Source organism: Galleria mellonella, unplaced genomic scaffold, assembly GCF_026898425.1.
Source record: "Galleria mellonella isolate WM207_F2 unplaced genomic scaffold, CSIRO_AGI_GalMel_v1 utg139, whole genome shotgun sequence".
NCBI lineage: Eukaryota > Metazoa > Arthropoda > Insecta > Lepidoptera > Pyralidae > Galleria > Galleria mellonella.
In genome coordinates this window covers 6712565-6727837 of record NW_026441995.1, presented here as the reverse complement: position 1 = coordinate 6727837, position 15273 = coordinate 6712565, and the positions used below count along the sequence as shown (strand labels likewise).

The 15273-nt window shown below is 29.4% G+C and overlaps 1 protein-coding gene and 1 long non-coding RNA gene across 2 annotated transcripts in view; one reads left to right on the top strand and one right to left on the bottom strand.

Moving 5' to 3' along the window:
* Positions 1 to 15273, top strand: part of LOC128202574 (uncharacterized) — a 124874-nt gene that overhangs the window by 19784 nt on the left and 89817 nt on the right. The window lies entirely within an intron of this gene.
* LOC113521135 (putative inorganic phosphate cotransporter) overlaps positions 1 to 15273 on the bottom strand; it is a 28822-nt gene that overhangs the window by 11478 nt on the left and 2071 nt on the right. The window contains exons 2-4 of the mRNA XM_052903369.1: positions 4833 to 4918; positions 3674 to 3870; positions 1786 to 2022 (exon numbers count right to left, since the gene is read on the bottom strand). Coding sequence (XP_052759329.1) covers positions 1786 to 2022; positions 3674 to 3870; positions 4833 to 4869 — 471 coding nt within the window. The 5' untranslated portion in view covers positions 4870 to 4918. The remainder of the gene's footprint in view (positions 1 to 1785; positions 2023 to 3673; positions 3871 to 4832; positions 4919 to 15273) is intronic.

The window sequence follows — 15273 nt, the reverse complement described above, 5'->3', positions numbered from 1 at the left end:
AGTAATTACTATATTTGTTTCTACTATGAAACAGTTATTGTATTATTATGTATCAGTCTGAAGAAATAAACAGTGTTTTTTTTTTTTGACAAAAGGATTAGTGGAAAATATAACAAAAGACGAGATAATTCATAAAGTGGCTTTAAAGAATATTTTAAAATAAAACGCAGAAGTGTTTAGAAGTAGATTTTGCTTTGCAACGAGCAAATATTTGACAAAATAATGAAATAAATACGAGAAATATTATCATTATAAAAGAGAATTTTTAAAATATCGCTTGACATCTACATAAAAAATGCAGACGAATTGAAAACCTCCTCTTTTGGAAGTCATTTAAAATGTTTGGCAGCTTGCAACATTTATACACTGGAATGAATCTGGGTCATCGCACTCATCATTTAGTGGCTATTGAGATAAGGGCAAGTATAACAACTTGAAATGTAAGAAATTTGTCATTGACATCCTTAATGAGTGTAAGTATTTATTCAATTATGAGTTTATCATCAATATCTATTGGCACTATTTGCATTTTGAATAATAGATATCGATTTTTTTTAAGCTTTATAATTTGTTTTATATATTAAAATATTTTCATTATGATTTTAAATATAAATTAAATATTTTATTATATTGATTTATTAAATTTATTTATTCTATCAGAGTAATAATAATAATAACCTTGTACACTTCACACAGCGACATCTAGTCTCAAACTAAGCAAAGCTTGTACTATGGGCATTACATAACTGATAGAAATGTTTACATACTTTTTTTGTAAATACATATATATTAAATGATATAAACGAACAAGTTATATAATTTATATATATGGTAATTAAAAACCTATTATAAAAAAACTCTTATAAATTACAATTTAGGATATAATTCAAGTGCTGTAACACATCATTACAGAAGCATATACATTATTAATATTTGAAAATAATATTAAGTATAATAATGAAAACTGAAAACTTTACCAAGAAATTACGAAAGATGCGCTTCTATAAAGAGGTATTCTTATATAAATCGACATTATGCACGCATTTAAATATATTCAAATTTTATAAATAGTTAATATTTAAAATATCTTATTTAATTGAAAATAGTTTAAAAAAATATGAAAGAAAATGAATCAATATCAATATGTCCAGATCTATAATCCCTAATTGGGGTAGTCAGAAGCATATGTCAAATATTATCGTTGTGATGAACGTAACACTGAATATGCCCATATTTCCCAGAGCATAATTAAATCAAACGTGACAAGTGAGCCTACCATCGTCACTCACGGAATCTCATTTGTATATATATGTATTATTATGTGTATGTGTGTGTATTATTCGTACACCAGAGGGAGACTTTGTACAAAAGTCGTTTACTTGGGTTCCTCTGTCTCATTTATGTTTCAACCGTGAAGTGTGTTTGCATGACTGTGTTTCGATTTGATATGGCATGAATTTAAAAGGTATAGAGGAATAACACCTGAATCCTCAGGAATGGCAATACATAGGGGGGTATCATGAGCGAAGCAGTATACTCTGTTATGTCTATGGTACTACTCATATCTATAGGTGACGATTATCACTTTCCATCAGGTGGGTCGTCAGCTTGTATGCCATTCTAAGTTGTATAAATAAAAATTAAAGTAACTAATTAAATTTAATCGCACCAATTATTTCTCAATACATTATCAACTCATTTCTAAACAGAAAAACAATATTTTCCTTTCTTTTTAGAAACCGCCCTCAGAGAAAATTAAAACAATAGAATCCTTATTCAACTCACCTCCCCCATTCCCTGTAGTACTCGAAGTATAAACAGCCATGTAGCTCCGCCGGCTTTCACTACAATTGGCGTGAGTAGTGTAAATATAGCTGTGCTCAATAGCCCGATGCCCAGTGTCCATTTGCCACCATATCTTTCGGCTAAGTATCCTCCCGGGACGTGGGTAATGGCGTATCCGTAATAGAATCCACTGAGGATAAGCCCTTGAGTCGATTCGGACCAATCGAATATTGCGTACTGGAAATGATTAATAAATAACGTTATTTTCTCTATTGTTTATCGATATTAATTGAAACTTAATACTCGCTATTATAAGAGATGTTGTAATGAGTATGAAGTTATATGAATCATGTCAAAGTATTGCAAATTATAAACTCAAATTAAATTGTTCTAACAGATTTATAATCTCAGGTCAGATTTATCAAAATTAAAATGGTAATTATCCTGAATAAAAAAATATTTAAAAAATATTAAGATTGTTTCATAAAAAAAATATTTTTTTTAAAACTAAACTACTGAATCAATTTTGATAAAAATTTTATGGGACTAATCTGTAAGTCTATCCCTTCAGATAATAGAAAAAAATCCTAAATCGGTTTAAAACTGATGGAGTTTTATGGTAAAAAACAATTCACCAGAGGGAGACTTTGTACAAAAGTCGTTTGCTTGGGCACCTCTGTCCCATTCATGTTTCTACCGTGAAGCAGTTGTGTTTACATGGCTGTATTTCGGTTTGAAGGGTGGGATATGGCAGTGAATTTACAGGGTACAGAGGAATAACACCTGCGTTCTCAGGAATGGCAACGCACGGGGGGGGGGGGGTATTATGGGCGAAAAAGTATACTCTGTTATGTTCATAGTACTGTTCATGGGCCGTCAGCTCGTTCGCCATTGTAAGTCACATAAAAAAAAACAAAAATATAACCTCCTTCTTTTTGAATTCGGTTGAAAAGAGGAAATAAAAATAAAATTTAAATTAAGAGTCCTTTATAAGTATGAAAAGTTGTTATACTTTTCATACTTATAAAGGGATATTAATATTTGTCACTGAATAAAGTTCGATGACCTATTGGTGGCAGTTTAAAATGTGTGGTAATTTTCGGCAAACAGACAGTGCATAATAAATTTATTCATAAATAATAAAAATAAAAAAATTCGTATGCAAATTAATACGTCAAATTTCAATTAATACTTAATTTTGAATGTACATATTCAGTTCAACAGTTCGAAATCAAAGTTTAATTTATATCTCATTTCCTCTGAATGAAAGCTATTAACTGAATTGGGTGCCAAAGGAAAATTTACTTACAATTTCTGAGTTACGGCCAACAAACAATCGACGCCAATCATTGGTTACTAATTAATAGAAGTTTCCAAGGTTTTATTTGCTATTGTTAGCTCGATTTATCGCAATGTCCAATTATTATATTAAAATATAATATTAATAAGAAATAGACAGCGCACCAGCATCAAGATAGCCAAAATTGGCCAGATGAGTCATCATTATCATCATCAGCATATAATTAATAAAATTGATTTTTACGTACGTAGGCACGTAAAACTTTACCAAAAGTAGAATAAGATTGATACGAGTCATGCAAACGACATTAGAATAAAGAAGGTAAAATACAATAAACTTATAACATTATTATTATGACAAAATAAAATAAATATTTTTATGAAATTATTCCGAAATAAATACAAAATAATGATAAGTTAATTGCGTAACATTTTTTTTATTAAATTTCATTTCTGAGAGTTCTATTTATTCTTATGTGATTCTAATGTTTTTACTACCTATCATAATATAATGTGGCATTAAAAACAAACTAATATGTTTTCCTCCATTGTTGATAGCTTTCAATAAAAAAAAATTACAATTACTCACCAGTTTTGAACTGACTGTTCCATTCAGGATTTCGCTATCATCAGGACAAGCATCTGGGTCGTAATGTGACTCCACATCTTTGGTATTGTTGACCATCTGCGTGACAGCCAGATTGAGACACACGCGCATAGTGTATGCGTTGCAAACAGCCAGTAGACCCATGATGCCCAGGACGTACCGCTGAGGGATTATAAACACTGAGCGGAGAAAATGTTTCCATGTAGTATTATTTTATTATTGAAATCAAATAAATAGGGCGTGCAACGCCATCTAGTACCAAACTAAGCAGATACTCGCACTACGGATAATAAATTAACTGATACATCAGATATACGTAAATGCGTGTTTTCGTACATACATATATGTATAATTAACGTCCAAATAAATAAAAAGGACATACTCATGACTTATAATCTTCATATTGTACGGAAATCGAACCCACGATCATCTTAAGGGTATCATTATATCATTGTGTTAAATTATGTCTTTATGCTACCTCTTCGCATAGTATCCCAAATAGATAAATAAATACAAGAGTATTTTTCTTACATACAACATGTGTGTAAGGAAAGTCCATCAAATTTCATATTTCACAATCAGTCAGTCAGTCAGTAACTTAAATTCTCTTGTGAACAAAAATACTGTATAGAAGTGGGATAATAATGTAAGCTCTACCAAATTTTATATAAATTTAGCTAGTTCAAACACACATTTACAATTATAATAAAGTACCTTTTAAGTAGAAATATAATCATGTTTGCCTGAAACTGTTTTAGTTACACATTTCGAATTCATTAGATATGGTAACGACTGATTAAAATGCCTTCCAACATTGAATAGGATTTACGTATTGTTTTTCTACAGACGTTTTTACTACAATTTGTAAGAGATATATTTTTTTAAATATCGCTTAAAAAAACTATACATAATCAACCTTTTTATGTGATAAAATTCTTATTGATAGGAGTGTTATAATTTAAAATATTTGAATTTAGAACGGCTTTTTTGGGTTGTTATTAGTCATTAGAAAATTTGTTACGCAATGAGCAAAATTTTGCTTCGCAAACAAAAGCAGACATTTCACTCTTGACAAAATTAATACAGGCGAATTAAGATGCTCCTCCTTTTAGAAGTGGGTAAAAAATTAATTATTACTTACATTTTGATATTGTGTGTCGCCATCTTGGCGGTAACATTTCACTGACGTTATCCAAGCAAACAGCTCAACAAATATGAGTTTAATATCTGGAAACAAAGAGGTAATCTGTTACTTACAATCTACTTATGACATAAAGATGAATTATAGGTATTGTTTACTCGCTCAGGTGTAAGATAAATATTGAAATGATAAAAACATGCCTCTATTATCTTACTAAGTGAACGTCAAATATAGATGAGCTGTATAGAATATGTTATGGTGTATCATTTAAATCATTGGTAATTTTATATTATACATATTATTTTATACTGTAAGATACTTCAGTAGTTCTGCAGGTTTTTCACGTGATATAACTTCTATTCCTATGTATTAAACTAATATTAACTGGCTAATAGACTCCTATCGTACCTATCAAAACATGGTCATGACAAAAGCAATCGCTATAGAATTTGATATATACGTAACGTTTAAAATGGAGAAGAATATAGGCTACTGCTTTTAGTGATAATAATACAGGCAATAACAATTTTTTTTATACAACTTAGAATGGCAAACAAGCTGACGGCCCACCTGATGGAAAGTGGTAACCGTCGCCTATAGACATGAGCAGTACCATGGACATAACAGAGTATACTGTTTCGCCCATGATACCCACCATACGTTGCCATTCCTGAGGACTCAGGTGTTATTCCTCTGTACCCAGTAAATTCACGCCATATCCCATCCTTCAAACCGAAACTCAGCCATGCAAACACAACTGCTTCACGGTTGAAACACGAATGGGACAGAGGTACCCAAGCAATTGACTTTTGTACAAAGTCTCCCTCTGGTAAATAAATAATAAATAGATAAAAAGTATTTTACCTTCACCTCACGCATACGAAGTAAGAATAAAGAGTAATTAAGTAATATTTATGATTAAATTTGGTTTCCTGCTCATATATTTACAACACATCTTTAATAACCCCTTACAATAAAGGTAACAAATGCTATTGAACTATCACGTACATGCCATTAAATCCCGTTCTGTGAATTATCTTTCAAAATGGCAAAAACCAGATGGCATTTATGTAGTTACTACACTTATATTCAAATGTTAGTTGTAATTGACTGATTAGATTTACTCGACATAAATCAATTGAATCGAATCATTAAAAAAATGACCTATGATGATGATAACAACGTTAATAATGCAACTAAATAAAATTGTAAGATGTTATTAAAATACATATTTATTTATTAATTTTATGTTAACTGACTACTAATTATTTTATTTAAGAATAAATATCTATTAATGTGTAAATTTATACTATATAAATATATACTATAAAACTATATATATATAACTATAAAATTATAGTTTAAATTAATATTATATTTAACTTACTATCATAGTAATAAAAAATTGAAAAAAAAAAATAGTTCGACTATAAAATTTTATCGAAATATCAATTTCATTTTAAATCTGCCAAAATTTGCATCAAACAGTTGAAAAAATGCCCATAAACTCGACATTTGACTAGCCTTCATTTCTATGCTGTCTGATGCAGCCACTAGAAAAAAAATAAACTGAAAAGATTTGTTATTTTGGAATTGAAAACGCGAAATATTTTTCGTTTGCGCCAATTTCACGGGTCTGTTATTCAGCCAGTCTGAACGAAATTGCATCTCTTTTTTATGGAATATGTATGTCCTTTTAACATATTTCGCGCTCTGTTATTCAAATTATAAGAAATAATATTGCACGTTTTTACTAAAGAATCTTATTTTTCAATACATATACAATATTTTTAATAATGAGATTAAATTGTTAATTTCATTAAAGATCGGGTAATCAGCCCATAAGTGGAGTAGTGTTATTATTTTAAATACATGGATATAGAATGTTAAGTTCCACCCACCTGAGCTAATGGTTTACGCAAGCGGAGTACCAGTGAGAGATCATATGTGAAGGGGAAGTCAAGTCAATTGGCCTATAGTGACGAATGCATCAGAATCAACCACGATTGATTGTAAGGGTCATTATTTTTAAGTGTATGCATTGCTACCTCCTTATTCATAAAGATGTCGAACATCTCATACACAAAATTTTCAATTTGAAAGAAAGTGACAAAGAATTATAATAATTAAAGTAGATTTGTCGAAGATTTTAGTTGTTATAAGAAATTATTGTTTATAAAATCAGTGTTTCATGCGCAGCACTTTCAATTGGTCGTTAGCGCTAGAGAAGTCAATTGTGATAGCTTTGTATTTTATTCATTAGCCACTAGAAGTTTCCAAAATTATAATAAGCTAAAATATAAGATTGAGTTAAGTATTTAATTTACACTAACATTATATTTATATATCATAGTAATTTAAATTATAGTACAATTCTTTTAACATTATTCTTCCACCTTGAAACAGAAGATTAGCTACTGTTTAGTATTACAAGTATCTGTTATGCAGTATAATAAGTAATATTTTCCGAAGTATTAGAAAATATAGTTGGCAGCTATCCAAGGTCTCTAACGATCTTTTCAAGATAAGATGAAACTATACTCGTATACTTATCCTACCTAATGATCGAATAGGTATTTTAACAAAGCTTTGATATGAACTATAAAAGCATACCAAATCCTTTAGAACTTTTCATTATTAATCATTTTATTAAAATCACACCTTATTCCTTTGTACAATAAACAAAGGCAGTTCCGTTCATTTTGTCCAAGTATACTACATACTACTTCTCTCTGTTCACTTAAGAGTTTCCTCTTGTCGGTATAACTAATTTATGCATTTTCTTCCAGCTAGCTCTATTCCAGGCCATATCTTTGGCCTCCCTATCCCTATATATACATACTTCCAAATTCATAAATTTCACCCACTTTCATCAATTCTGGAGAGTCTTCATTTGATCTCTTCTCATCATTCCTTCAATTTTAGATTAAAACATGTAGATAAGAAATTGCAATTTTCTGTAACTCCTCGAGATCAGAAATATCCTTTTTTTAGATCTATATACGAGGGACGCATACTAATTTACGCGAACAAATAGAGAAATTTAGAAAAACTGGTGATGTCAAACGTAAACTTTTTTGTAAGTAATATTGAATATATTTTATTTAATATAAGATATAATTTATGACGATGGTAAGTTTCACACTGAATTTAAATATATTAAAAGAATGTGAGCAAAACAGCAACAATCAACAAATGCCGGTGACTATCTCTTGAGAGATGGTAATCGTAAACATTTGTGAAAACAGTTGTGTTATATCGGACATGTTATGCTCTCGACGTCGTCTGCACGGCAAATGTTTATATTTAAAAAAAAATATCATTTTGCCTTAGCAATAATTATCCTATATATTGAACCTGGTAGTAAGTTACAACTATATCAAATCTCGTTAAAATTCAATCAGTAGATTTTATATAATACATGCTCATACAAAGTCTTGACATAAAAAATAAAGAATGATATTATTTTGTGTATATTAGATACTCTTAGAGTAACTTTCAATTAACTTCAAATAGTAAACATACAAGAACTAAGTTTTTATGACTATGTCATTAACGACATTCTTCGACAATTTAAGCCTGTGTTGGTTTTGTACAAATTTTCTTATTTTCAGCTAAATGTAGCTTAATATCTAAAATCGTGTCGCGTTATGTCCAAAAAACAAAAATTATCAAGTATACATACTAATTAGTGAATTTATGTTTATTTTTGCAGTATTGTAATAAAGTTAGTAAGTAACTTAGAAGCATCGAACTATTTAAGTGTTGAATAATATGACAACGGTAAGCAACTTTAATCAAATAATTCTAAAGTGTATGAATACTTTATTTCAACTTTATGAATTCATTGTCATGTTACCAATAATACCAATATCTGTGTTCCAGTCACGTTTCTGCCGTGACGCAACTATGATTAAATGCCTCTGCTCCGATTTAAACAGTTGTATATGGCAATTAAAATGCACTGTATGGAGACATATCCTCATAACCCTCACGAATATCATAGCATCCTCACGAATATCATTCCATCAAGTACGCTATCAACTTGCTTATCATTCTTAGTAACATAAATAAGCTTGTCTTTGTACATTTTATTAGCTTTATTATTGGTGTGTACAATAAAGCATAAATAAATAAATTTATTTATATTATTATATAATAAGGAAAAATATTCATATTAATTTTACAAATATATTGTACTCAGGTTTCTATGGAAATGTTCACACGTGCCGCTATTAATGTATATTCATACCATAAGCACTTAAATATAAATGACATGATTATGTAGTTAGTAAATGTTACATCTGCATAATATAACAAATTGTATATTTCTGGAGGGAAAGGATATATTGTGCGTTCCCTTTAATTACAAAATTATTATATTAGTATTCTATTCTAGATTTAAACTTCTATCAGATATATCTTTCCTTCTTTCTTTTATATAAATTCAAATGTTTTATAATAAATTGCATCAGTACAAAGTTGAGGCGAGTAGCTAGTTATAAATTATTAAGATTTATTTCTATGCAATATTACTTGGAATCTAGCACTGCAGCAACTTCACTTGATTATTAATTTATACATTTGCCCCTATAATTAAGCACTTAATTATAATTTTAAAACATTTCTATTATTCATTATTAAAGAAAATAATTAATTAAAAATGTAATACCTTACAAAAATAATACAATTTCTGTCAGTAGTTAACTTATGGAAATTAATAAAAGCATTAACTTAATTTTTACAACTTTCTTAGTAATAAATAGAATCAATATTAAATGAAATTTATGTATTTAATTAAATAAAATTTTAAAAATATGAAGCTTTTTAATTATGCGAACAATTACAATTTTTAATTATGCAATAATATTTCATCTGACTTTTGTAATTATGTAAATGACTTCCTGCGTTTATGTAATCTATTGTTTTCTAAAAGATGTTAATTAACATTTCGCAGAAGTGTAAAATTAACATAACTTTTTTAATTTCGATTTCTTGCAATAGATTCTGAAAATATATTGATGTCAATGAATTTATTCTTTTTCCTTTTCATAGGTTTCTCGGTAAGTCTTCAGTAATGAAAAACACCGTTGACAAAATCAATTAATCTGAGTGACGGCGGTAGACTCTCCTCCAGCTGTGTTGGATTATTATATCAGTAATAAGTAAGTAAACATATACACAAAAAATATAACTAATTAACTTGCAAGATTCCTTCCGTAATTTAATAATCTGTAAATAGTATTAAAATTGAAAACTTATGTATTGGTATCGATTGATTAAAAATGTGGGGTAGACGCCCTGTAGTGTCAACTATTGTCTTCTTTAGGTACAAAAGGCTCTACAATGAATCAAACAGCAACTGGTAGAGATGTAAACAACACATTAAAAACAGAAAAAAAAATGTTTTTCTACTATGACGACAATACTTAATTTAAGCCTATTTTAATTCGTAACACGACCGAGGAAGCCACCTCGCTTCTGGTTATGACTAGCAATGACTTCTTCGACCTTTTTCCCGTTCAATGAGGAAAGTATAGATTTATCGAGTGAAGCTATATACTAAGCATATGGATAGTATTGTCACGTTACTGGTGTTGTTATACATATCAGTTTAGTTGCAAATAGGAAGCGGAAAAAATTTTAAGTTTCCTACATTATCACGTATGAGATTCTATGAACTTGTCTATACCAAATAATATGTGATAATGAATACTTAGAAGTACCACGTGATAAGTGCGAGTGAAAACTATATAGAAATATATGACTTAGCAAAATCTTACACATGTTCATCATATCTAGATATAAAGATTTTCATTGGTCTTTAATCTATTTATCAACATATGTATATCAACACTTATATGTTTCAAATGATGATAGATGGGCTCAAATATAATCATGACAATTTATATTCTTACATTAAGTTTATGATAATGCTTGTGAAAACAGTTTTGTCTGTTTTATTCGTTTATTTGATTTCCACGCAGATGTACACCTGGAGAATAAGCAAGCTGAAGTAGCAATGAGCTGGTCACAGCACTTGAAGAAACTACGATCAAGGGGGGAAAAAAGTCCTTGAGAGGCGACCGTGCACGGGCAAACGCAGTGGGTAACGACCGAAAAAAACATGAGAGGGGCCTCCCACTAGATGGAGTGACGACCTAAAGTGCATTGTCGAGAGTCAGTGGATGTAAGTGGTTTAGGAACGTTCTCGGCAGTCTATGAGGGAGGCTTATAATTAGCAGTGGACGGATAATGACTTAGATGCTGATGATGATACACCTGATTATTTTATGCTAAATTAATTTCAAATAAAAAGTTCATATTTGCATATAAATTTTGTTTGGTAATAGAAACGCCATCATCATCTATATAAAATCGACTCTAACATACATTAAATTTTTATAAATTCAAATCGCACTTGACCGGTTTATTTTTTGTCAGTATATTGTATTTTTAACAGTTGAGCAGTGTTGTGTTTATTCTGCCTTTTCATTGAGTCGAAGGTGGCGAGATAATTTTTTTGCAGCTCTTCATAAATACTTGGTATATTTTTTTTTTCCCATATGTGTAATAAAACTAGTTAGCACTTTGGTTCTATTTAACATCCTGTTCGACACGACACTACACTTCATGTTCATATCAAAATGACTAGTCATAATAATATGTTAATAATAATAATTATCCACTAATTTATTACTAGTAATAATTTGTTGACAACAACCTTCGTGGTGCAATGACAAGCTGATTTATGTAAACTTAGATGCATTCGATTCTCAGTTGAGCGAAGATATTTTAGGTATTGTTTCGTTGCCTAGTTTCAAAAAAATCTCAAAATAGCCTAGCTTAAAGATCCGACAAATCATATCAAAGCGAGTATAGTTGCATGTTTCTTATTAAGTTTTCTTGTTTTATATTATTAGTATTAAATAAATAATAATATCAGCTTAAAGAATCGAGATCTAATAGAGAAGAAATATTCTCATATGGAATATATACGTATAAGCTAACTCAGTTTAGAGTTATATTTGTTAGATAATGCTATCTTGTAATACATATGTTTCAGGGAATCAATAAATGCACTCCGTGGAAGCCCGTGTTTAGCTCTGGATAGTGATGGCTAGAATGATGCTAATGATACATACACATGATACAAAATACCCATAAATATTAACTAAATTGAAAACTAAACAAAAATAAAATTTTTTATAGGTCTTTAAATTTATCAGATGGTTTTATTAAATAAAGCACATGTTGACATGTTATTATCATTACACGATTGTATAAAAAAGGAGCGTATTGAGGTTGTAGTCCTTGAAGTTCTGGTATCACAGTTTCTTTACGGTTCGTGGCGATCAAACAGCCAGATATATTTTACGCCATTTCCTCATACTCCTTTAATGAATAAATTATAGTATTTCTCACCTTATCACTAGCGTTTTAGTATATATCATGTCAAAAGTGTAACATATATAATGTTACAGTATTTTATTAATTTTAAATAAAAAAACAAATTGTTGACCATTTAAATCCTTTTCAACCGACTTCAAAAAAAGGAGGTTCTCAGTTCAGTTGCTTTTTTTTAATTTAATATATATATATATATATATATATATATATATATATATATATATATATATATATATATATATATATATATATATATATATATATATATAACTAAAAAATCTTAAACTGTTTTATTACACTCTGGCGAATCTTTCTCTTATTTTGTAGAATTTTAGAAAGTCCTTTCATATTTAATGCCCATTTTATAAAATAATACAATTAAAAAATTCAAGTTTCTAACCACAAAGTTTTGTTTATGTTGATAAGTCAGTTACTCAATCAGAATAATTACCTATTTATAACTACATATTTAGGTATTACATTAAATACTTTTTAAAATTATTCTTAACATGGACTCCTGTAATTTTTAAAGATTTTCAGAATAACAAACAAGATGATCAATACTGTAACGCTAATGTTTCATAAGCGACTTCTTTTTATAAAATTCTTGTTTGACAGTAGCATTATATAGATTTATAATACTACTGTAAAACAAATTCTTTACAGTACATTATAGTATTGAATAGATACTCTTTTTTTAGATATAAATTTTAGTTACAATATAGTATTACTTATTATAAAATACTTGTACCACTACTTGTACTATCAATATCACAATGGTATACCTACATGATTGACACGGGTCATTACATGCATAGTGTGTTTAAGAAACAATAGTTACAGATCGATATTGATATAATTATAATTAATTATTATTAAATAACTAACAAAAATTAAGAATATTGCATACTAATAAAATCTCATCAACAGCGTACTTATAAATTTAATACTGCCTGTCGCACGCAAAACAAAGTCTGGTTAATTTTTTATTGTAAAATCCAGATTGACGTATGAGTATATTTGTCCAGAATATTAGTCTAGTTTCAACGCACAACGATCCAAATGAGAGGCTAAGTGCGGAAAACAGAGTCTTTCTTAGTCTAGTTTCGGGATCATTTAGGATCCTTAAACATATAATCTTTATATAACTGTATCTAAGAAAATGCTTCATTTTACTTGATACTTTTATACCTTTTGTAATTCACCTAATACAAGACTTTTTTCGTGATATTAATTTTTTTTATTTATTTTATGGAAGGAATTTTTGCAGATTATGTTAAGTTTATTTACGAAAGAGTTTATTTCTGTTATCTTTCGACTGATTTTTTTCAAGCTTTTCTTATTTTTCTCTAATTTTCACATTTTCACTCTTTACTTAGGTAACAGTATTTTTTCTGTTATGACTATTTTTGTCTTCTTCCAACAACAAATGACATTTAATATTCATCTGCTTGCATCATTACGTTGTGACCAATGTTTGTATATATAACACTATTATTTGATACATTCGTCAATGCACTGTAATATATACAAACTAGTCTCCCGGAATTTTATACCACATATTTCAAAATATTGACTTACATACTAATTTATTCAAATTGATATTTCCTTAAGATCTCTATCTAGATAGTCTCTATTTACAGTAATATATTTGAAGGCTGCCTCTAAATAAATCATAGGATTTACAGATATATGTCTATAATATTATGTTGATCAACTTGATTCAAAGACTTGACCCAGTCGATAAGTACTTAGTGGATCAATTAAATTCAAATTGGGCATTTATTCATAAAAATGTAAAATCGCGTGTTAATCGCACGTTGCCATTTAGACACAAATCATGTAATTTTATTTCTCGGTTAATATTGACTATATTATTCCTTATTTTGCTGACTATATATTTTTTATACCACTGAGGTGACAAATAAGCATACGGCCCACCTGATGGTAAGTGGTTACCGTCACCTATGAACACCTGCAATACCAGAGGTATTACGCGTGCGTTGCCGACCCTGAAGAAACCTCTTTACCCCCCTTTTGAAGAACCTCATACTGTAGTCTGATTGATTTATTGATATAAATATACGAGTAGTAAACACAATTATATTACATTAGTCGTACATAAGTTACATAAAGAAATTAAAATAATATTAACCATTCGTAAACCTAAGAATCTACACAGGGTATAAAAATATTATAAAAACAAAAGTTTTGTACATAAAACATTCAAAAACGACAAACACATTTTTAAGCCTCTCATAGAAACTTAGAAGGGGGACGCACCGTGTTAATATTAGAGGGTTAAATTTTTTTCGTTCATTAACACTCCCTGGAATCCCCTGAAGAGAGAAGGTAAAGGAATACTACCGGATAAGAAAGGGGTTCGATTCAGTTTTTGTCGTCATTTTCGGTTACAGCGACCCAAGTAATATAGAAATACACATCCTTCTCCGCTTAGCGTGTAAAATGAAATTTCAGTCCCCATGGGAGTAATTGTAAAGAGATGGTGAGGGAAAATGGGCAACTGATATATTTTTTTTAAAAAAAAGAAAACCTTTGATTACGTAATGTAAAACCCTCTGATTCTTTTTTTGTGAGTCTGTATATCTTTAACTCATAATACCTATAAATTATTGTTATTACTATGCGACATATCACCTTCATCCATTCATGTTTTTATTTATCATCAACATATCACATACTCGGATTCAAATAAAATTATAAACACTATTCAAAAAATAAGACAAAGTATGCTACATTCTGATCGATCACAAGTGAGACTAAATAATGCCAAAGCACCAGTGGCAAACGGAATCAAACTAGTTGGCCCATCGAGACAATTCACTAAGAATTTACCATTTACCAATTACCATTTACCAATGGTCTTGGCAGAATATATTGTAAGCAATGGGGATTAATACAAAATTCTCTAATATCCTTCCCCACTCCTCCCCCTCCCCCACATCCCCGTGCCCTTTAACACAATTACATGAACTGTGATAATATGTTTTAAATAACTTATTCAATTTGA